Source organism: Oncorhynchus nerka, linkage group LG10 (assembly GCF_034236695.1).
Source record: "Oncorhynchus nerka isolate Pitt River linkage group LG10, Oner_Uvic_2.0, whole genome shotgun sequence".
Lineage (NCBI taxonomy): Eukaryota > Metazoa > Chordata > Actinopteri > Salmoniformes > Salmonidae > Oncorhynchus > Oncorhynchus nerka.
The window spans coordinates 64940247-64963145 of record NC_088405.1 but is presented as its reverse complement, the minus strand read 5'-3'; the positions used below and the strand labels follow the sequence as shown (position 1 = coordinate 64963145).

The window sequence follows — 22899 nt, the reverse complement described above, 5'->3', positions numbered from 1 at the left end:
TCTATCCCTCCATCCACTCCCTCTATACCCTCTATCCCTCCATCATCCTCTATCTCTATCCCTCCATCCACTCCTCTATACCCTATCCCTCCATCCCTCCATCCACTCCTCTATACCCTCTATCCCTCCATCCACTCCTCTATACTCTCTATCCCTCCATCCACTCCTCTATACCCTCTATCCCTCCATCTCTCTATGCCTCCATCCACTCCTCTATACCCTCTATCCCTCCATCCACTCCTCTATACCCTCTATCCCTCCATCCACTCCTCTATACCCTCTATCCCTCCATCCATCCTCTATACCCTCTATCCCTTCCACTCTCTATGCCTCCATCCACTCCTCAATACCCTCTATCCCTCCATCCACTCCTCTATACCCTCTATCCCTCCATCCACTCCTCTATACCATCCCTCCATCCCTCCATCCCTAATATGCCTCCATCCATATACCCTCTATCCCTCCATCTCTCCCTATGCCTCCATCCACTCCTCTATACCTCTATCCCTCCATCCACTCCCCTATACCCTCTATCCCTCCACCCACTCCTCTATACCCTCTATCCCTCCATCCACTCCTCTATACCCTCTATCCCTCCATCTAATCCTCTATACCCTCTATCCCTCCATCCACTCCTCTATACCCTCTATCCCTCCATCTAATCCTCTATACCCTCTATCCCTCCATCCACTCCCCTATACCCTCTATCCCTCCATCCCTCTATACCCTCTATCCCTCCATCCACTCCTCTATACCCTCTATCCCTCCATCCACTCCTCTATACCCTCTATCCCTCCATCCACTCCTCTATACCCACTCTATCCCTCTATCCATCTCCTCTATACCCTCTATCCCTCCATCCACTCCTCTATACCCTCTATCCCTCCATCCACCATCCTCTATACCCTCTATCCCTCATCCACTCCTCTATACCCTATCCCTCCATCCCTCCTCCCATCTATCCCTTCATCCACTCCTCTATACCCTCTATCCCTCCATCCACTCCTCTATACCCTCTATCCCTCCATCCACTCTCCTCTATCCCTCCATCCATCCCTCCATCTCCATCCTCTATACCCTCTATCCCTCCATCTCTCTATGCCTTTATCCACTCCTCTATACCATCTATCCCTCCATCCACTCCTCTATACCCTCTATCCCTCCATCCACTCCTCTATATCCTCTATCCCTCCATCCACTCCTCTATACCCTCTATGCCTCCATCTCTCTATGCCTCCATCCACTCCTCTATACTCTCTATCCCTCCATCCACTCCTCTATACCCTCTATCCCTCCATCCACTCCCCTATACTATCTATCCCTCCATCTCTCTATGCCTCCATCCACTCCTCTATACCCTCTATCCCTCAATCCACTCCTCTATACCCTCTATGCCTCCATCCACTCCTCTATACCCTCTATCCCTCCATCCACTCCTCTATACCCTCTATCCCTCCATCCACTCCTCTATACCATCTACCCCTCCATCCACTCCTCTATACCCTCTATCCCTCCATCCACTCCTCTATACCCTCTATCCCTCCATCCACTCCTCTATACCCTCTATCCCTCCATCCACTCCTCCATCTCTCTATGCCTTCTTCCACTCCTCTATACCCTCTATCCCTCCATCTCTCTATGCCTCCATCCACTCCTCCATCTCTATGCCTTCTTCCACTCCTCTATACCCTCTATCCCTCCATCTCTCTATGCCTCCATCCACTCCTCCATCTCTCTATGCCTTCTTCCACTCCTCTATACCCTCTATCCCTCCATCTCTCTATCCCTCCATCCACTCCTCTATACCCTCTATCCCTCCTCCACCCCACAGTCCTCTCTACTCTCCATCATTCAATCCTTCAAACCTTCATTTGTCTTTATGCCCTCCATCCCTCTATGACTTTTCCAACTCCCCCTCTTTCTCATTGGGCATTCCTTCAAGATGACCAACCTGCCTCCTTTTCTCTCCTTTCTTTCCTCCTCGCTTCCCCCCTTTCTTTCCCTCACACGCCATGCACACACACACACACACACACACACACACACACACACACACACACACACACACACACAATATATATGATCAATATTGACCTTGACCGTTATTATTATTACCTAGAGTGCTGCTGACAAGGCTTTCCAGAATGACACCGGAAGTTATCAAATACTGTTTTCAAAATAAAGCAACTTAGAGCAACCATTTTGCCTTGAATGTGTTTTAGAGACTCTCGGGGCTGTGTCTGTGGGTGAGAGGACTCAGAGTGGCACAGAACCAATGACGTCTTGTATAAAGGTTGAGTGACAGCTTTGTGACAGGAGTGTCTGACCTGTGTGTCTTATGAGGGCTTTTGATAGTTCCTGTGGCTCCCCAACACCACTAACCTCTCTCTTTCCTGCTTACTCTCTTTCTCTCACTCTCTCTCTCTCTTCCCCTCTCTCCCTCTCCCTCCCTATCTCTCTTTCTTTCTCTCTCTTTCTCTTCCTCTCTCTAATACGGTCAGCCTAGTGAGGCTTTTTGACTTAACCCCGCTCAGTGCATTCCCCTCCAACCTCCTTATTTTCCCTCTTTCTCTTCTTCTCCCTTGCTCACCCCTTGCTCACCCCTTGCTCATCGCATGCTCACCCCTTGCTCACCCCTTGCTCACCCCTTGCTCATCGCATGCTCACCCATTGCTCACCCCTTGCTCACCCCTTGCTCACCCCTTGCTCATCGCATGCTCACCCCTTGCTCACCCCTTGCTCACCCCTTGCTCATCGCATGCTCACCCCTTGCTCACCCATTGCTCACCCCTTGCTCACCCCTTGCTCATTGCATGCTCACCCCTTGCTCACCCATTGCTCACCCCATGCTCACCCCTTGCTCACCCCTTGCTCACCCATTGCTCATCGCATGCTCTTTGGTCTTCCCTCTCTGTCTTCCTCGCTGTCTCCTTTTTTCTCCCACTCTCACTTCCTCTGTCTTTTCTCTCCCTCTCTTTTCTCTCTCTTTCTTGTGCTCACTCTCCCTTTTTCTCCCATTCTCTCTGTTACCTCTCTCTCTCTCTCTCTCTCTCTCTCTCTCTCTCTCTCTCTCTCTCTCTCTCTCTCGACAGGCTCTGCTCATAGACTCATATGGAACAGTACCGGAGGGAGAACAAATGAGAGATTCAGTTTCAGCCTGATGATGCCACTTAGCCATTAACTATCTGCAGCAAACATGTAACCTCCACGCTGAACAGAAGCCTCCCCTGCTTCCCTCTACCATTCATGTCCAACCCCCTCCCGTCCTCCCTCCCTCCATCTCTCCCTCTCTCTCTGTGTCTCTCATGCACTCACTTACACACACTCTCGGCTCGCAGAGAATGAGAGGATAAACGCACAGACAGGAAGGACTGACCCGAGAGAGTTAGAGTGAGAGACAGAGCTAGAGAGAGAGAGAGGGAGCAAGAGAGCAAGGGGGAGAGGAACAGAGAGAGTGAGAGAGACTATCCAGCATTCCGTCTTTATGCTTTCAGCGAGAGGAGAGAGAAAAACTACAGAGCCATACTACTGCAATCTCCCTGACTGCTGGGATATTGGAACTCCTTCACTTTTATTTGTTAACTTTTTTCACAAGCTTTCCTTATTTTTTAAGATTACAATTATTTGTTAATTCTGAAGCGGAGGACCTGGCTGTTACTTTTTCTTGTGTTCTCTGGGATATTTCTCACGACACTCTGCCCTCTGGTCTCCACACTGTGGACCAGAGACCTCTCTGCCCCTGCTGTGCCCCTGACAAGGCATTGTCCAACGGCTGCTTGTCATTTGGGCAATTGGTTGATTGTCGTCAGGGCTGGGTTGTTGCTTCTTCATCTTTGCGGGGAATGACCCTAGGAGGCGTGGGATTGGTTGTACTCCAGGGACGCTCCTGAAAAGACTGCGGAGGGGACTCAAGGCGCTGTGGCCCCACGGAACTGAGAGAGCCGCCCCTCCCCCTCATCAACCCCAAGACGCCCCATTTCACTGCAGCATGGATCTCCCCCCATTTAGAGGTAGGTACAAAACAACCCCCCTCCCAAAATACTGTACCAACCCACCCATCTCTATTTTATGAGAAAAAACACTAAAAGCAGATGATCAAAGAGCTTTTACCAGACTCTCACATGTATTCTTTATATGAAATGTAACTGTGTTGAAGTGGCCTACTTTCTGTAGGTTCTTTGCTATCCCTACTGTTTAAAGCTTTATATTGCTGGGATAGTGGTGTGGTTTGGTGTGTTTAACTGGGAGAGTGGTGTGGTGTGTTGTGTCTAACTGGGAGAGTGGTGTGGTGTGGTTTGGTCCGGTATGTTGTGTAACTGGTTTATTTTGCTGTGTCTAACTGGGAGAGTGGTTTGGTGTGGTGTGTCTAACTGGGAGAGTGGTTTGGTGTGGTGTGTCTAACTGGGAGAGTGGTTTGGTGTGTTTAACTGATGTGGTGTGTGTAAGTGGGATGGTGTGTAAACTGTAACTGGGATAGTTTAGTGTTGTGTGTTTAACTGGTGTGGTGTGTGTGTGTAAGTGGGATGGTGTGTAAACTGTAACTGGGATAGTTTAGTGTTGTGTGTTTAACTGGTGTGGTGTGTGTGTGTAACTGGGATAGTTTAGTGTTGTGTGTTTAACTGGTGTGGTGTGTGTGTGTAACTGGGATAGTTTATTGTTGTGTGTTTAACTGGTGTGGTGTGTGTGTGTAACTGGGATAGTTTAGTGTTGTGTGTTTAACTGGTGTGGTGTGTGTGTTTAACTGGTGTGGTGTGTGTGTGTAACTGGGATAGTTTAGTGTTGTGTGTTTAACTGGTGTGGTGTGTGTGTGTAACTGGGATAGTTTAGTGTTGTGTGTTTAACTGGTGTGGTGTGTGTGTAAGTGGGATAGGGACATGTGGGGTTGCCATTGATTGTTCTCAAGGTCGGATACTGTATGTCAATACCCATCTCCGCTGTGCCTGACTGGAGGGGCGGATGGATGAACGAGGGATAGAGGGATGGCATGAGTGGAGAGGGTTTTTTCTAACACCAGGCCAGAGGAGTGGCTGTTTGAAAGAATACTCTTGTGGAAAGTATTGAATTTGACAATTATGTATAAGTTTGGTTGTAAAATGCATACAAATGTATCTCTTCATGTTCCAAGGTTTAATGTTTGGAAATAGGGGCTGATATAAGCGAAATACGTACATACAAAATTATTAAGTCCATTTAAATAACTAATACGCTTTTAAGAATCTGCTAATTGAGTTTGATTTTTGTTTCTGCCTATTTTATAATGTTGCTGAAAACATCATTTTTTAGAGAAGTGAAGTATCACAAGTGTGTGTATAAGTTGTGAGAGAGAGAGGATGTTGCGTGGCGTGACTGGTATTACTGTTTGGAACCATTGGCCCACAGTGGAAAGGGGAAATCACTCACTGTGTCAGACAGGGCGATGTGAGGGGTGACTTATCTTTCTTACTCCTACTTACACAAGATGGTGGGTTACACACACACACACACATACACACACACACACACACACACACACACACACACACACACACATACAGGCATGTGAACGCACACACACGCACAAACGCATGGTTTCTCTCTATGCCTCAACTCCTTCGGTCTTTCTTATCTCTTACTGTCTCCAACTACTTCCAGTCTCTCCCACATTCCACGTTTTGTTCACGTTCACTATCTGCTACTTTATCTTTATTAGTATCACCCTCTCTCTCTCTCTCTCTCTCTCTCTCTCTCTCTCTCTCTCTCTCTCTCTCTCTCTGTCTCTCTCTCTCTCTCACTCTCTCTCGCTCTCTCTCTTTCTCGCTCTCTCTCTGACGTGGTCTTCCTATCTCTCTGTGTGCCTCCCTCCCTCTCACCTCCCTTTCTCTCTCTCCCTCTCTCTCCTGCCCGGACTTGCTGGTCTGCAGTGTCTATTTCAGTCCTTCCTGGGGGTCGGATTCGGCACATCCGGAATCTCATACAGTTTATTGTCATTCAATCCTGCTGCACTCCCGGAGGGGCCAGAGGGTGGCCCCTGGGTCCCGCTGCCTGACAGCTCACGCACAGGGGAACCAGACACACACACACAGACACACACACAGGCAGACAAATAGCCAGGGCCCCCATTCAAATGTGGGTGGGTTGTTTTCGTGTCTGCGACCCATCAAGTGCCAACCCAAATGAAGGCCTCAACTGCAAATATGCAAATCTGGAGGGGAGGAACGAAAGCGGGAGAGGGAGAAGCTGTGTGTGTGTGTGTGTGTGTGTGTGTGTGTGTGTGTGTGTGTGTGTGTGTGTGTGTGTGTGTGTGTGTGTGTGTGTGTGTGTGTGTGTGTGTGTGAGAAGAGAGAGAGAGAGGATTGGAAAATGGATATATCTAATGACATATTCCCTGTAGGAAGCTGTGGGCTGAGAGGAGGAGGGGAGAGAAGAGAAGAGAGACGAGGAGGCGAGAAGAGGAGAGAAAGGAGGGGGAGAGGAGAGATGAGGGGAGAGAAGGAGGAGGGGAGCGAGGAGAGGATAGATGAGGGGAGAGAAGAAGAGAACTGTTCCACTGTTATCAGCAATAACATCAGATCAGAGCGGAGTATAAAGAGAGGAGGGCCAGGGGAGGGCCAAGGGAGGGCCAGGGGAGGGCCAGGGCGACGGGCAAAAATAGCTCAACATCATGTTGTCATCTGCCAACCTCAGCCATTCACATCACCATTAACACCATGATACCACACTGGTCCAGCAGTCAAACCAGTATTTTGACTCACTGTGTGTGGGGGCTTTGTGTGTGTGTGAGAGACACACAGTAAATTAACACTAGGCCATCACTCTCTCTTTCTGTTTTGCACTCCAGATGTTGCTTTGGAGTCCCTCTCCCTCCCTCTCTAACTGAGCTGAGCTGAGAGGAGCAGGGTCCTATGTGGCGATTGTTGTGAGTAATATGTGCTGTGCAGCTCTCTCTAGTCTTCATCCTGTTCCTGCCACAGATTGGATTACTGTGCCAGGGAGGGCAGGGGAGCAGGGGAGCAGGGCAGCAGGCCCTGGCTGCAGAGAGAGAGCCCCAGGGCAGAGCAGCGAGGCAGGGCTAACTCACCACTGATACTCCCCTAGCGCACGGCCCTGTCTTCAGGTTACCTCTGACGGCAGACTGGCCCAGTAAACATCAGCCCTGAGCTCTCTCGCTTATCCTCTCTCTCTCTCTCTCTCTAAATACACTGAGTGCACAAAACATAAAGAACACCTTCCTCATATTGAGTTGAACCCATTTTGCCATCAGAACAGCCTCAATTCTTCTCCGCATGGACTCTACAAGGTGTCAAAAGCATTCCACAGGGATGCTGGGCCATGTTGACTCCAATGCTTCCCACAGTTGTGTCAAGTTGGCTGGATATCCTTTGGGTGATGGACCATTGTTGATACACACAGGAAACTGTTGAGAGTGAAAGACCCAGCAGCGTTGCAGTTCTTGACACAAACCGATATGCTTAAAAATACTTATTTAAACTGTCTCCTCCCCTCATCTACACTGATTGAACTGGATTTAACAAGTGACATCAATAAGGGACCATACCTTTCACCTGGATTCACCTGCTCAGTCTATCTCATGGAAATAGTTTTGTACAGAAGGTGTATGTATATACAGTACCTCCCTTGCTTTCTTTCTCACTTTCTCATTACCATTTACCCTCTTGCTTACCGTCCCCCTCACTCTCTTTCTCTCTCTCTCTGTTCTGTGCCTTGCTCTCTCCCTCACTACTCTCTCTCTAGTCATGTAATTGTTTCACTCTCTTCTTTCTCAATCCCCTTGTCTTTTTTACTCTCCTTTGTTTCTCTCTTTCTCTCCTATTTCTCTCTCTCTCTCTCTCTCTCTTTATCTCACTCTTTCTCTCTCTCTATCTATCCTGCAGCCCCTGTATCGATGTGCCTCCTGCCCAGACCTGAAAGGCGAAGTCTTGAATTCCTTCTCCTAATTATTATTATTTATTTTTTTTACATCTGAGGGCCTGAAAGTTGTGTGTGTGGCACACACAGAACGACAGAGTAAGGAGGAGGTGAAGCGATGAACAGATGAGTGAGAGGAAGGAGTGTGAATGCTGTTGATATCATGGAAGGAGTGAGTGTTGTGTCCCTCTGGGTTTGCATCCGACCCAGATGATAAAAGCAGGAGCAGACACATAAAACAGACCTCCCAGAGCCAGGCAGATACAGCAGGCAGAAATAACTCAGCCAAGTATAGGAGAGGAGCCATGTCTTGGCTAGATGCTGTATTGTAGAAACAGATCTGGGCTGTTCTACCTTTCCTCATGTTGCTGTATCTATGCTTTCTCACTATGTACTGACACCATGTGCCCCAGCTGCCCTAACCCTAACCCTAACCCCAGCCCCTGCCCCTGCCCTAATCCTAACCCTAACCCTAACCTTAACCTTAACCCTAACCCTAACCCTAACAATAACCCTAACCCTAACCCCAGCCCTAACCCTAACCCTAAAATGAACCCTAACCCTAACCCCTGCCCTAACCCTAACCCTAACCCTAACCTCTGCCCTAACCCTAAGCCTAACCCTAACCCTAATCCCAGCCCCTGCCCCTGCCCCTGCCCTAACCCTAACCCTAACCCCTGCTCTAACCCTAACCCTAACCCCTGCCCTAACCCTAACCCTTACCCTATCCCTAACCTTAACCCTAACCCCAGCCCCTACCTAACCCTAACCCTAACCCTAATCCCAGCCCCTACCCTAACCCTAACCCCAGCCCCTAATCCTAACCCTAATCCTAATCCTAACCCCATTCCCATCCCCTGCCCTAACCCTAACCCCAGCCCCTAACCCTAACCCTAACCCCAGCCCCTAACCCTAACCCTAACCCCAGCCCTAACCCTAACCCTAACCCCAGCCCTAACCTAATCCTAACCCTAACCCTAACCCCAACCATAACCCTAATCCTAACCCCAACCCTAACCCTAACCCTAACCCTAACCCCAACCCCAACCCCAGCCCCTTTCCTAACCCTAACCCAAACCCAACCCCAACCCCAACCCCCCCAACCCTAACCCTAACCCCAGCCCCTAACCCTAACCCCTGCCCTAACCCTAACCCCAGCCCCTGCCCTAACCCTAACCCTAACCCTAACCCCACCCCTTCCCTAACCCTAACCCCTTCCCTAACCCTAACCCCAGCCCCTTCCTTAACACTAACCCCTGCCCTAACCCCAGTCCTGTCCCCAACCCCAACCCCAGCCCCTGCCCTAACCCCAGTCCTGTCCCTAACCCCAACCCCTGCCCTAATCCCAACCCCTGCCCTAACCCCAGCCCCTGTCGTTATCCCAGCCCCTGCCGTATAACCCCCTTCCCTAGCCCCCTGCTCTAGCCCCAGCCCCTGTCGTTATCCCAGCCCCTGCCGTATAACCCCTTCCCTAGCCCCCTGCTCTAGCCCCAGCCCCTGTCGTTATCCCAGCCCCTGCCGTATAACCCCTTCCTAGCCCCCTGCTCTAGCCCCAGCCCCTGTCGTTATCCCAGCCCCTGCCGTATAACCCCTTTCCTAGCCCCCAGCTCTAGCCCCAGCCCCTGCCGTATAACCCCTCCCTAGCCCCTGCTCTAGACCCAGCCCCTGCCGTATAACCCCCTTCCCTAGCCCCCTGCTCTAGCCCCAGCCCCTGCCGTATAACCCCTCCCTAGCCCCCTGCTCTAGCCCCAGCCCCTGCCATATAACCCCCTTCCCTAGCCCCCTGCTCTATCCCCAGCCCCTGCTGTATAACCCCTTCCCTAGCCCCCTGCTCTAGCCCCAGCCCCTGCCGTATAACCCCCTACCCTAGCCCCCTGCTCTATCCCCAGCCCCTGCCGTATAACCCCCTTCCCTAGCCCCCTGCTCTAGCCCCAGCCCCTGCCGTATAACCCCTTCCCTAGCCCCCTTCTCTAGCCCCCTTCTCTAGCCCCCTGCTCTAGCCCCCTGCTCTAGCCCCCTTCCCCCTAGCCCCCCTTCTCTAGCCCCTGCTCTAGCCCCTTCTCTAGCCCCTGCTCTAGCCCCCTGCTCTAGCCCCCTGCTCTAGCCCCTGCTCTAGCCCCTGCTCTAGCCCCAGCCCCTGTAGTGAGCCTGGCCCCAATACGCTGCTCCTGCCACAATCCTATTCCCCATCCACATCCCCACCCACAGCCTGGGAGTGTCAGTTATCGATCCTCTGGCATCCACACTGGTTAGATGAGAGAAGGGGATGAACATGGAAGGATGGCTGGCTGCATTCTCTCTTACATCTCACTTTACAGAGCAGTCGGCCTGCTCAGCTGGTGGCGTTAGGGTGGGACGGAGCCCGGTGGGTAGGTGGAGGGGGAGAGGGAAGGATTCTGGGTAGTGGGAGTTGACTTCCCAAACATGGTTTCCAAGGCAACAGCTCCCACAAGGACAGGGCTTCCGACCCCTTAAGTGGGGGGAAAGAACAGCCAAGGATTCTAATGCTGCTCCAAATGCAACATGTAAACATTGCCGTACTGAATGAGTCAATAGTATTCACGCACAGCTGTCGCTCTCAGAAAGCATATCTGTTCTGTTATAAAGTGTTATAAATGTGTAATGCAGAAACAAATGAAACAGTAAAACAGAAAGTTTAACACTTGAGATAAAATGTCTGTGTGATTTACATTTTTGCAGATGCTCCTATCCAGAGAGACTTACAGTAGTGAGTGCATACATTTTCATACTTGTTCATATTGGTCGCCCGTGGGAATCAAACCTGGTGTTGGAAGTGCCATGCTCTACCAACTGAACAGGACTGTGTGTGATCAGAGCAGATTGAGTTATGTATCCAACAGGAAGTAAAGCAGATGTCAGTCTAGAGCAACAACAGGGCTAGCCCATCTTCCTCCTCAGGGGATACTCCCCTGGCTGCAGGGTTTGGTTCCAACCCTACTATAATACACCTTATGCTAATCAGCTGCTCCTCAGGACCCTGATTAGCCCTAGAGTCAGGTGAGTTATAGTAGGGTTGGAACAAAAGCCTGCACTCTATCCTCTTGTGACCCAGACCTAGACCGGTTTATGAGATCTGTGAGGAGACCAAGACCAGCTGAAATGTTTTTAGTCGTATTTTATCGGGAGTGGTCCAAGCCAGAGAAGAGCCCATCTCTTGCTCAGCGGTGAAGGGCTTGGTCACACGTTTATAGCCTGAACCCTGCCCTGGTCCGGACGACTCTACATGATGAGGTCATGGAAAGAGTCAAGCAGCCGGCTTCTCTTAACAATTAGATGGTCTGATAGCTGTGTAGTGGATGGGTGCTGCTTCATTTGAAGTGATTACTCTGAAGGACTTCCCTTCCCTCCTCCACCTAATTTGGAAATGCATTCTGAGCTTCCGGCCTTATCTTCACTGTATGGCTGCGGGGTGGTGGTGTGTCTGGGAGTGTGTAGATATACGTTTGTGTGTGTATCTCTGCACTTTTGTGTGTCTGTCTCAGTCTATCTACGTGTGTCTGTCTCAGTGTGTGAAGACATGTGTACGTGTAATCTGTCTTTGTCTACAGTATGTGTGTGTGAGGTTGGATGGTATCGTACCTTTTGCGAGAGCATCGTTGCCAGAAATTCTGACGGCAGATCCCCGGAAGGCTGGTACAGGTACAATATATACATTCTGTGGGCTGCCACAAAAAATATATATATATATTTTTAAATAAGTTCATAAGTAGAAAGTATTTAATCATTTTACATTGGAAACGTCCATCAACCTCACATCCCATTCCACCACCCCCACCTATCCAACATGTCTCCATCCAACCACATCCAACCGCCCTTCACTCTGCTATTCTTAATGGCTGTTTCTGACTATGGATTTCTGTTCCTGGCTATGTCCGTCCGTCCTTCCATCCCTCCATCTGTCCTCTCCCGTCTCTCTCCTCCATCTGCCCTCTCCCATCTCTCTCCTCTATCTGTCCTCTCCCGTCTCTCTCCTCCATCTGTCCTCTCCCGTCTCTCTCCTCCATCTGTCCTCTCCCGTCTCTCTCCTCCATCTGTCCTCTCCCGTCTCTCTCCTCCATCTGTCCTCTCCCATCTCTCTCCTCCATCTGTCCTCTCCCATCTCTCTCCTCCATCTGTCCTCTCCCGTCTCTCTCTCCATCTGTCCTCTCCCGTCTCTCTCCTCCATCTGTCCTCTCCCGTCTCTCTCCTCCATCTGTCCTCTCCCGTCTCTCTCCTCCATCTGTCCTCTCCCGTCTCTCTCCTCCATCTGTCCTCTCCCGTCTCTCTCCTCCATCTGTCCTCTCCCGTCTCTCTCCTCCATCTGTCCTCTCCCGTCTCTCTCCCTCTATCTGTCCTCTCCCGTCTCTCTCCTCTATCTGTCCTCTCCCGTCTCTCTCCTCCATCTGTCCTCTCCCCATCTCTCTCCTCCATCTGTCCTCTCCCGTCTCTCTCCTCCATCTGTCCTCTCCCGTCTCTCTCCTCCATCTGTCCTCTCCCGTCTCTCTCCTCCATCTGTCCTCTCCCGTCTCTCTCCTCCATCTGTCCTCTCCCGTCTCTCTCCTACATCTGTCCTCTCCCGTCTCTCTCCTCCATCTGTCCTCTCCCGTCTCTCTCCTCCATCTGTCCTCTCCCGTCTCTCTCCTCTATCTGTCCTCTCCCGTCTCTCTCCTCCATCTGTCCTCTCCCGTCTCTCTCCTCCATCTGTCCTCTCCCGTCTCTCTCCTCCATCTGTCCTCTCCCGTCTCTCTCCTCCATCTGTCCTCTCCCGTCTCTCTCCTCCATCTGTCCTCTCCCGTCTCTCTCCTCTATCTGTCCTCTCCCGTCTCTCTCCTCCATCTGTCCTCTCCCGTCTCTCTCTCTCCATCTGTCCTCTCCCCGTCTCTCTCCTCCATCTGTCCTCTCCCGTCTCTCTCCTCCATCTGTCCTCTCCGTCTCTCTCCTCCATCTGTCCTCTCCCGTCTCTCTCCTCTATCTGTCCTCTCCCGTCTCTCTCCTCCATCTGTCCTCTCCCGTCTCTCTCCTCCATCTAATCTGCACATCTGGCTTTCTGCTTTAAATGCTTCTCCATTTGGCCTGATTACTCTGATTACGCTCCTGTCTCCCTCCCTCCCTCTCTCTTTGTCTGTCTCTCTCTCTCTTTGTTTGTCTCATTCTCTGCGAGGGCTTGCTGGCCTCTCACAGGGAAATGAAGGGAACTATCCCCTCAGGCCATTTGGCATGGGTGCAACAAGAGGAGAGTAGGTAAAAGACCTAAAAATCAGAACCAGATGTATCAGGGTATGGAATAAAGCACGTAACAGCCTGTTGAACACATAACAGAAGATTCTGCTGCATCTGTTGTCGTTAGGATTTGTAGCAGATATTCAGAGGCTATTTTTGTAGGTGCAACATCATCTTTACAAAAACTCACATACTGTATTATTCAAATAAAATATGAAAAACGTTATTGTCCACAGAATGTGGAGTCGTTCCCTGCTACATTACGTCCCTGTGATGAAACAAGCCCATGTGTTTGTGTGTTAATCCCAGGATACTGTTTTCCATCTACATTCCAATATCCACGTTGTTCCTGTTCGTGGAGGATAAGGCTGAAACAAAAGGAACTTTTTAAGAGGGGCAATTTCTCTCTCCCTTCCACACCCCAGATTGGGTTACTACAATGACAACCTTAGTGACACTCATAGCAACTAACACACTGCAGCGTTCTCCCCAATTCATCTCTGTATATCTTCGGATAGGCGGACATACAGGCAGGCGGATCCAATGCCCTTCCTTTCTTCAGAGTGAGTGTGTGAGTGAGTGTGTGTGAGTGAGTGTGCATGTGAGTGTGCGTGAGTGAGTGAGTGAGTGAGTGAGTGAGTGAGTGAGTGAGTGAGTGTGTGTGTGAGTGTGCATGTGAGTGGGTGTGAGTGAGTGTGAGTGGGTGTGAGTGTGTGTGAGTGGGTGTGAGTGGGTGTGTGAGTGGGTGTGAGTGGGTGTGTGAGTGAGTGTGAGTGTGTGAGTGAGTGTGCATGTGAGTGTGCGTGAGTGTGCGTGAGTGAGTGAGTGAGTGAGTGAGTGAGTGAGTGAGTGAGTGAGTGAGTGTGTGTGTGTGAGTGAGTGTGCATGTGAGTGGGTGTGAGTGGGTGTGAGTGGGTGTGAGTGGGTGTGTGAGTGAGTGTGAGTGTGTGAGTGTGCATGTGAGTGTGCGTGAGTGAGTGGGTGTGAGTGGGTGTGAGTGTGTGTGAGTGGGTGTGAGTGGGTGTGTGAGTGAGTGAGTGAGTGTGGCTGAGTTTACAGAGACGCTGAGTTTACACAGCCAGCTCAATTCTGATCTTTTTTCACTAATTTGACTTTTGACCAATCACATCAGATCTTTTTTAGATCTATTAGTGAAAAAAATATCAGAATTGGACTGCGTATCTCAACGCAGCCAGAGAGTGAGCTGTGTAGGGGAACAGATGCTAAATTACAGGCCAGACTAATCACTTTATCTCTTTGGCCCTGCTTGGATAATAATAGTTATACTCTCAGCACTAGAGAATTTCAAAATCAAATCAAACTTTAATTGCCACATGCGCCAAATACAACAAGTGTAGACTTTACAGTGAAATGCTTACTTACAAGCCCTTAACCAACAGTGCAGTTCAATGTTCATAATGATGTTGATAATATTGCCTATGTGGATATTGGGTCTATTTGTGTCCAGTTTATATAACTCAGTCACGTTGCTCAGGTCAGGTCTGCCTAACTGCAGTATAGATCCACTCTACTGCATGTACAGTTTACCAAACATGGGAAGTGAAATATTGAAGCTGTCTGCATAAATGAGTTGTGAGAAAGTGAAAGTACGTTGACTTCCGGCTTTCCAGATGTGTTGTAAGTGGTAAAGAGTAAGGAAGAGTGATGAGCTGTTTGATGTGGTTTCTTTTAGGGGTAAAGAGGTGTGAGTTTCCTCAACGTGTTCTGGGATGAAATGTAACAGTGTTCTAAAATGTCTATCTCTCCTTCTGTTCCAGGTCTCTCTGATGTGCCGTGAGAGGTGTGACTCCCCCATCCCTGCCCCAGTCCCGACCCCATCTCCCTCCCTCGTGCCCCTCCTTCAAGGATGGACCCTCCCCCGGGTCGTGGCCCTGCCCCAGTCAGGAGGGACCTGGATGGGCTGGACCTCCAGCAGGTGCCTGTCCTCTCCCTGGACCAGATTCGCTCCATCCGGGCCAGCAATGACTATGTGGAACGCCCCGTGGCCCTGGACCACACCTCACATTCTGGATTATTTTACGCCCACGACGACCGCTACCCCATCACCCATGGGTACCCCCCTCAAGGTTACCTTCATGGTTACTCTCAGGGGTACCCGTCCCACGCCCCTCTCCCCCGGAGCCAGAGCCAGCAGCAACACGCCCACCTGACCCATCTGAGTCGCTCCAGTACAGCCAGCTCAGCCATGTCCCGGACCAGCGCTGCCTCCGACCAGAGACTCCTGGCGGGCCTGACGCCCTCCCACTCTGGCCTGGCCTCAGTGGTGCGCTCCCAGCCTAAAGGAGAACTCAAGCCTGAGGCTTCCCTAGGTAAAGGCCTGGAGGAGGGAGAGGACCTGGGCTTGCACCTGTTTATCTGTGAGCGCTGTGGGAGGTGTAAGTGTCAGGAGTGCTGCGCTCCGCGGAGCCTGCCGTCCTACTGGGTCTGTAGGCAGCGCTGCCTCTGCTCTGCTCAGAGTGTTGTGGAGTACGGCACCTGTCTGTGCTGCGTTAAGGGCCTGTTCTACCACTGCTCCGCTCAGGATGACGAGGACAACTGTGCCGACCGGCCCTGTGCTTGCACGCCCGCCCACGCCTGCGCTCGCTGGGGTACCATTGGCCTTCTGGCGCTGTGCCTGCCCTGTCTCTGCTGCTACCCACCTGCCAGACTGTGTCTCGCCCTGTGCCAGCGGGCCCACGACCGAGCCACCCGCCCTGGCTGCCGCTGCAGCAACACCAACACCGTGTGCCGCAAGATCTCCACCTCCAACCCCAACCCCGGGCATGCCCCCTTCCGCAGCAAGTCCCTGGAGAAGCCTGTATGACAGTGGTGCACCTGGAGTCAGTCGTCGCCTGGACAACGCAGTCTTTGACAACATTGCCATGACAATGCAATCGCCCCGCCCAGCCCGTCGTGATCTACCTACTGTGACCTTTCACCTTACGTACTTTCCATACTTCTTCTTTTCCTCCTGCCTGAAGAGAAATGACCAAAAGCCTTACTGTACTTTACTGTAACTGTATTGTACGTGTGGAGACTCGAGCCGAAACCTGAAACCGCCTGGTGCTTTTTGCTGAACTGACTGCCAAACTTAACCTTACTGTGTTACTGTGTGGGCATACTGTCTCTACCTTCCCCTTACTGTGTGGGCATGCAGTCTCTACCTTCCCCTTACTGTGTGGGCATACTGTCTCTACCTTTCCCTTACTGTGTGGGCATACTGTCTCTACCTTTCCCTTACTGTGTGGGCATACTGTCTCTACCTTCCCCTTACTGTGTGGGCATACTGTCTCTACCTTCCCCTTACTGTGTAGGCATACTGTCTCTACCTTCCCCTTACTGTGTGGGCATGCAGTCTCTACTTTCCCCTTACTGTGTGGGCATACTGTCTCTACCTTCCCCTTACTGTGTGGGCATACTGTCTCTACCTTCCCCTTACTGTGTGGGCATACTGTCTCTACCTTCCCCTTACTGTGTGGGCATACAGTCTCTACCTTTCCCTTACTGTGTGGGCATACTGTCTCTACCTTCCCCTTACTGTGTGGGCATACTGTCTCTACCTTCCCCTTACTGTGTGGGCATACTGTCTCTACCTTTCCCTTACTGTGTGGGCATGCAGTCTCTACCTTCCCCTTACTGTGTGGGCATACTGTCTCTACCTTCCCCTTACTGTATGGGCATACTGTCTCTACCTTTCCCTTACTGTGTGGGCATGCAGTCTCTACCTTCCCCTTACTGTGTGGGCATACTGTCTCTACCTTCCCCTTACTGTGTGGGCATACTGTCTCTACCTTTCCCTTACTGTGTGGGCATACTGTCTCTACCTTCCCCTTACTGTGTGGGCATACTGTCTCTACCTTCCCCTTACTGTGTGGGCATACTGTCTCTACCTTCCCCTTACTGTGTGGGCATACTGTCTCTACCTTCCCCTTACTGTGTGGGCCACTCTACTGTAGATAGTACTGTGGCTATTCTCTGTGTGCGCCTGCCTGGCCGACCAGACCGTTACTCAACAGACCAACCTCACTGTGCTGTGTGATGGGCTGGGGTTTGCTCTGTTAGACTTGACCTATTTATTTATTGGACTTCCTCTTCAGTGAGGTAGAGCGATAGAGAGAGACATAGGTAGAGAGGTAGAGAGAGAGTGAGGTAGAGAGAGATAGAGAGACATAGGTAGAGAGGTAGAGAGAGAGTGAGGTAGAGAGAGAGAGACATAGGTAGAGAGGTAGAGAGAGAGTGAGGTAGAGAGAGAGAGAGAGACATAGGTAGAGAGGTAGAGAGAGAGTGAGATAGAGAGAGACATAGGTAGAGAGGTAGAGAGAGAGTGAGGTAGAGAGAGAGAGACATAGGTAGAGAGGTAGAGAGAGAGTGAGGTAGAGAGAGAGAGACATAGGTAGAGAGGTAGAGAGAGAGTGAGGTAGAGAGATAGAGAGAGCGGACCATGTGTTACATGTGAGTACAGTGAGCAAGCTACTAGTACAAATCCTAACACAGCCATTAAATAAAAGGGGTCTCTAGCAAATGTGTATTCCAGGCATGACAGAGACAGAGACAGGGTGGTCTACAGGGAGTCTACAGGTGTGGGCCTCCTCCCCTCCCTCTCTGAAGAGGCATCCTGGAGCCGACAGACTGAATGGACATACAAGATGTGGCAACGAGCGGCCATGGCAGACATTTTGTCTGAGACTGATGCAAAGACCCTTTCCTAATGGTGGAACAAAGACACAAACTCTGAAACACAAACATGTATTACTGTTTGACACACCAAAAAGGGACCATGATGTACCCGGAGAATCTAAAGTGATTAAGCTCATTTAATATGGAAAGCACTGTGAGATATAGAGGTGAATCGTCAGTAGTGTTGCCCAGCTGTCTAACTAACAGACTAACCTGGGGGGCCTCCCTTATGACCAGGCAGTGTGTGTGTGTGTGTGTGTGTGTGTGTGTGTGTGTGTGTGTGTGTATGTGTGCTTGCACGAGCATGTGTATGTGCACAAATGTTTGTGTGTAAGTGTGTGTTCTTACCTGTGTATGTACAGTATACACTATATATATGCAAAAGTATGTGGACACCCCTTCAAATATGTGGATTTGGCTATTTCAGGCACACCCGTTGCTGACAGGTGTATAAAATGGAGCACACAGCCATGCAATTTCCATAGAGAAACATTGGCAGTAGAATGGCCTTACTGAAGAGCTCACTGACTTTCAACATGGCACCATCATTGGATGCCACCTTTCCAACATGCCAGTTTGTAACATTTTTGCCCAACTACAGCTGCCCTGGTCAACTGTAAGTCCTGTTATTGTGAAGTGGAAAAGTCTAGGAGCAACAACGGCTCAGCCGCAAAGTGGTAGGCCACACAAGCTCACAGAACAGGACCGCGAAGTGCTGAAGCACGTAGTGCATAAAAAAGTGTCTGTCCTCGGTTGCAACACTCACTACCAAGTTCCAAACTGCTTCTGGAAGAAACATCAGCACAATAACTGTTCGTTAGGAACTTATGAAGTGGGTTTCCATGGCCGAGCAGCCGCACACAAGCCTAAGATCACCATGCGCAATGCCAAGCGTTGGTTGGAGTGGTGTAAAGCTTGGAACTTATGGACTCTGGAGCAGTGGAAACGCGTTCTCTGTAGTGATGAATCACGCTTCACCATCTGTCAGTCTGATGGACGAATGTGGTTTGGCGCATTCCAGGAGAACGCTACCTGTCCCAATGCATAGTGCCAACTGTAAAGTTTGGTAGAGGAGGAATAATGGTCTGGGGCTGATTTTCATGGTTTGAGCTAGGCCCCTTAATTCCAGTTAAGGGAAATCATAACGCTACAGCATGCAATGACATTCTAGATGACTGTGCTTCCAACTTTGTGGCAACAGTTTGGGGAAGGTCCTTTCCTGGTTCAGCATGACAATGCCCTCCATGCACAAAGCGAGGTCCATACAGAAATGGTTTGTCGATCGTGTGGAAGAACTTGACTGGCCTGCACAGAGCCCTGACCTCAACCCCAATGAACACCTTTGGGATGAATTAGAATTCTGACTGCTAGCCAGGCCTAATCACCCAACTTCAGTACCCGACCTCACTAATGCTCTTGTGTCTGAATGGAAGGAAGTCCCTGCAGCAACATTCCAATATCTATTGGAAAACCTTCCCAGAAAAGTAGAGGCTGTTATAGCAGCAAATGGGGGACCATCTCCATATTAATGCCCATGATTTTGGAATGAAATGTTCGACGAGCAGGTGGTCACGTACTTTTGGTCATGTAGTGTATATGTGAGTATGTGTGTGTGGGTGTCATGTCCCCTCCTGTGTTAGTGTGTGTCGGGCCTGTGTATGTTTGCTGTCAGCAGAAGCCTCCTGTGTTAGTGTGTGTCGGGCCTGTGTATGTTTGCTGTCAGCAGAAGCCTCCTGTGTTAGTGTGTGTCGGGCCTGTGTATGTTTGCTGTCAGCAGAAGCCTCCTGTTTTATTTTTAGCGCCGCTGCTTCAGAGGACCCAGAGTCTGGTCAGGTTTCCTCTCCGCGGCAGGCTGACGCCAGACTTCCCTGACCCCTCACCGCCTGTCTCTCCTCTCCTCACCTCCCCTGCCTGTACCCATCCCTCAGCCTCCCCTAACCCATTCCTTCCTCCCCTCTCCTCTATTCCTCCCTCCATCCTGATAGCGTTGCTGTCTACCGTGCACCAAAGAGATGGAGCTACCCCAAATTCCCAATACAGAGGGATATCATAGGGGATGGACAGTAAGCCAGATAAGGCTTAGGAAAGGGAGCCAAATAAGAAATGTTACCTCCGTTATAGATCCTTACCACTGCGTCCACAACACATTATGCATTTTGCATGGTCAGGGCTTTCCTCTTCTTGACAGATTCCTCTGGCCAGTTTGATCAACCTCAGGCAAGTCCTTCCCCCGACCCCACCGGGGGGTGGAGGGGTCTAGCTAACACCTTCCAGCATCACATCTTAGCACCCCTTCCCTCCCAGTTACATTCCTACTAACTGTATGGACTAAGTAAAGGTGTCAGTGTGCTTCAGGTTGGCAGTTCAGCAGGTCAAACTGAACAAGTGCGCTCACATACTCTATTAGAAGACCATCACTTGATAAATGAGAAAGAAGCAGCAATAGTACTGTTTGTCCATTCTGAGACGCTGTAGCCAGAATACACTTCCTAAAAATAGTCAGATAACTCAAGGAATTTGTCATTAATTTTGACGTTTTTGCAGAGGAGATCTTAGTTGCTCAATTTGACATCTAACTAAGATGTTAGGTGCAGTATTTCTCCAGCGGAAAAATTTGAATGAAAACTATTCGTCTCACGTTGAATGACAACAAACAATCCTTACTGTTGTCCAATCACCGATGAAGTGGCCTAGACTTCGGGTACCGATTTCTACTTGTCTCAAGAAAAAGTTTAGTTTGCCCGAACAACCGAAAACACCCTTGCCGAAGACCAAAACGAACAAAAACGTCAAAAAATGTCGTCATAATATATGCAGGAACTATTCCAAACTGTTTCGGCTGGGAAGCATGCAGACGCCTTAATAGGTTCCAGTCCTCCTTCTCTGAGAGTTGATCTCTGAGAGGAGGCAATTAGCTGTATGATAGCTTCTAATGGGGAAGGAGGGAGGGTTGGAGGTGAATGGAGGAAAGTAGAGTGTGGGAGAGAGCTGTGGAAGTGGAGAAGGGAGGAAAGAAAAGGAAGGGAAGGAGGAGGTTGTGGACAGGGTGACTGTCCGTTAGAAGGACTGATGTTGGAGTGAGTGAAGCTGTGGGAGTGAGGTCATACCATTCCAACATTGGAAGATGAAGAACAGGCGAGGAGGGATGGAGGGACTGAGGGACTGAGTCTGGGGGGGGTCTGGTTGTCTTCTGTACTGATATCCAAACCGGATGTGAAACGTAACACGCTGTGTCAAGCATGTGTGTTTGTGTGTGTGTGTGATTGTATGTGCATGCACGTGTGTGCTTGTATTCACCTATGAACACACACACTCATCCGATTTGTTGAAGTTACTTTGCTATATTTTTATATGTGCATACAGACTGTTATTGTATACATGTATGTATTGTATCCCCCTTTTTATTATGATTGATGTTGCTATGATTATTTTCTATTATAGTGAACATTTACCTTGAGTCACAGACCTGGTCAATACTTCTAACGATTCTTCTAGAGGTTTTGCACTGTGGAGGAGAAGTTCATTTACTATGTGCCACACCTTTTATGATGTACCTCAACTTCACTATTTGCTCCGTGATTCATTTCACGAATACACACACACACACACACACACACACACACACACACACACACACACACACACACACACACACACACACACACACACACACACACAAATACACACACACAAACACAAATACACACACACAAACACAAATACACACACACAAACACAAATACACACACACAAACACAAATACACACACAAACAAATACACACCCATACACTTCATGGCCAATGTGTAAGGCCCAGGTGTATGTCCTCTCCTCTACAGTCCTTCCCCTGAAGAGCTCTATCTCCCAGGTGGTCAGGTGTTGAGGGGAAGGGCTCCGTGTGTAGGTAGGTACTGTACTATACATGCATTTCTGCAGAATAACAACCAACCAACCCTCTCGGGTGCTGTATGCAGGCTACAAGTTAACCACTAAACTTCCCCATGTTGTATTAGTAAGTATTGCTTTGGTACAATTGGCATCTTGTATGTTGTAAAATCATTTAAGGAGAATATATGGACATATATATATATATACATATATATATATATAGAAATCTATCTAAATGAATATATTATATATATTAAATATACATTTCACACTTATTTTTTTCCGTTGCTGATATTACCGATGCGTCACAGATATTTATTTAATGGTTGCGATGAGAGAAAAGTATTTATTTGACTGCGGAAGTTGCGAGGATGATATTTGAGGCTTTTTGGTTTGGTTTCTCTTGGAGTGGTGTGGCGGCTGCAGCCCTCATGGCTAAAGATAACCAATAAAAGGTGTTTCCAAACGGCCTGTGTCTGGCTGCCTCTTCTCTGGTGTGTGTGTGTGCGTGCGTGTGTGGCTGTTTGCATCACTGTGTGTTTGTGTGTTTGTGAGATGCTCATACTGTGTTAACCCTAGTGTTGTAGACTGTCAGGTTGGATGACCAGAGTAGTCACGTCCATATCCCGTTAGTCAAAAAGACTGGTGAGGCCTTTCCTTGCCCTGCCCATTTGCAATGCAGAAAATGTGTGTATGTGTGCGTGTATGTATGTATGTGTGTGTGTGTGTGTGTGTGTGTGTGTGTGTGTGTGTGTGTGTATGTATGTATGTATGTATGTATGTATGTATGTATGTATGTATGTATGTATGTATGTATGTATGTGTGTGTGTGTGTATGTATGTATGTATGTATGTATGTATGTATGTATGTATGTATGTATGTATGTATGTATGTATGTATGTATGTATGTATGTATGTGTGTGTGTATGTGTGTGTGTGTGTGTGTGTATTTGTGCTGTATAGACTGCTGTATGTTCATGATGTTGCAGTGGTCAGGGGGAGCCTTTGTCCGTAGTTCTTCACTCCACTCCTCGACGGCCCCATAAATAAGTAATCAAGGCCAGCTCACACTAATGGCTTCTTAGAGGAGTGAATACAGATGTATGTGTGTGTGTGTGTGTGTGTGTGTGTGTGTGTGTGTGTTGTGAGTGACTGTCTGTCTGTGTGACTGTGTTTGTGACTGTCTGTGTGACCGTCTGTGTTTTTGTG

The 22899-nt window shown here is 49.5% G+C and overlaps 1 protein-coding gene across 1 annotated transcript; it reads left to right on the top strand.

Annotated features, from left to right (window-relative positions):
* The first annotated feature begins 3213 nt into the window (after nt 1-3213).
* Nucleotides 3214-22158, top strand: LOC115135841 (protein sprouty homolog 3-like). Its single transcript, XM_029670970.2, has 2 exons — nt 3214-4010; nt 14904-22158. Exon 2 carries the CDS (start codon nt 14993-14995, stop codon nt 15947-15949), a length of 957 nt encoding a protein of 318 aa, XP_029526830.1. The 5' UTR covers nt 3214-4010; nt 14904-14992; the 3' UTR covers nt 15950-22158.
* The last annotated feature ends 741 nt before the right edge of the window (nt 22159-22899 follow it).

Excerpts from the sequence above, each read along its gene's own strand:
- LOC115135841 (XM_029670970.2), top strand. The coding sequence starts at position 14,993 with ATGGACCCTCCCCCGGGTCGTGGCCCTGCCCCAGTCAGGAGGGACCTG.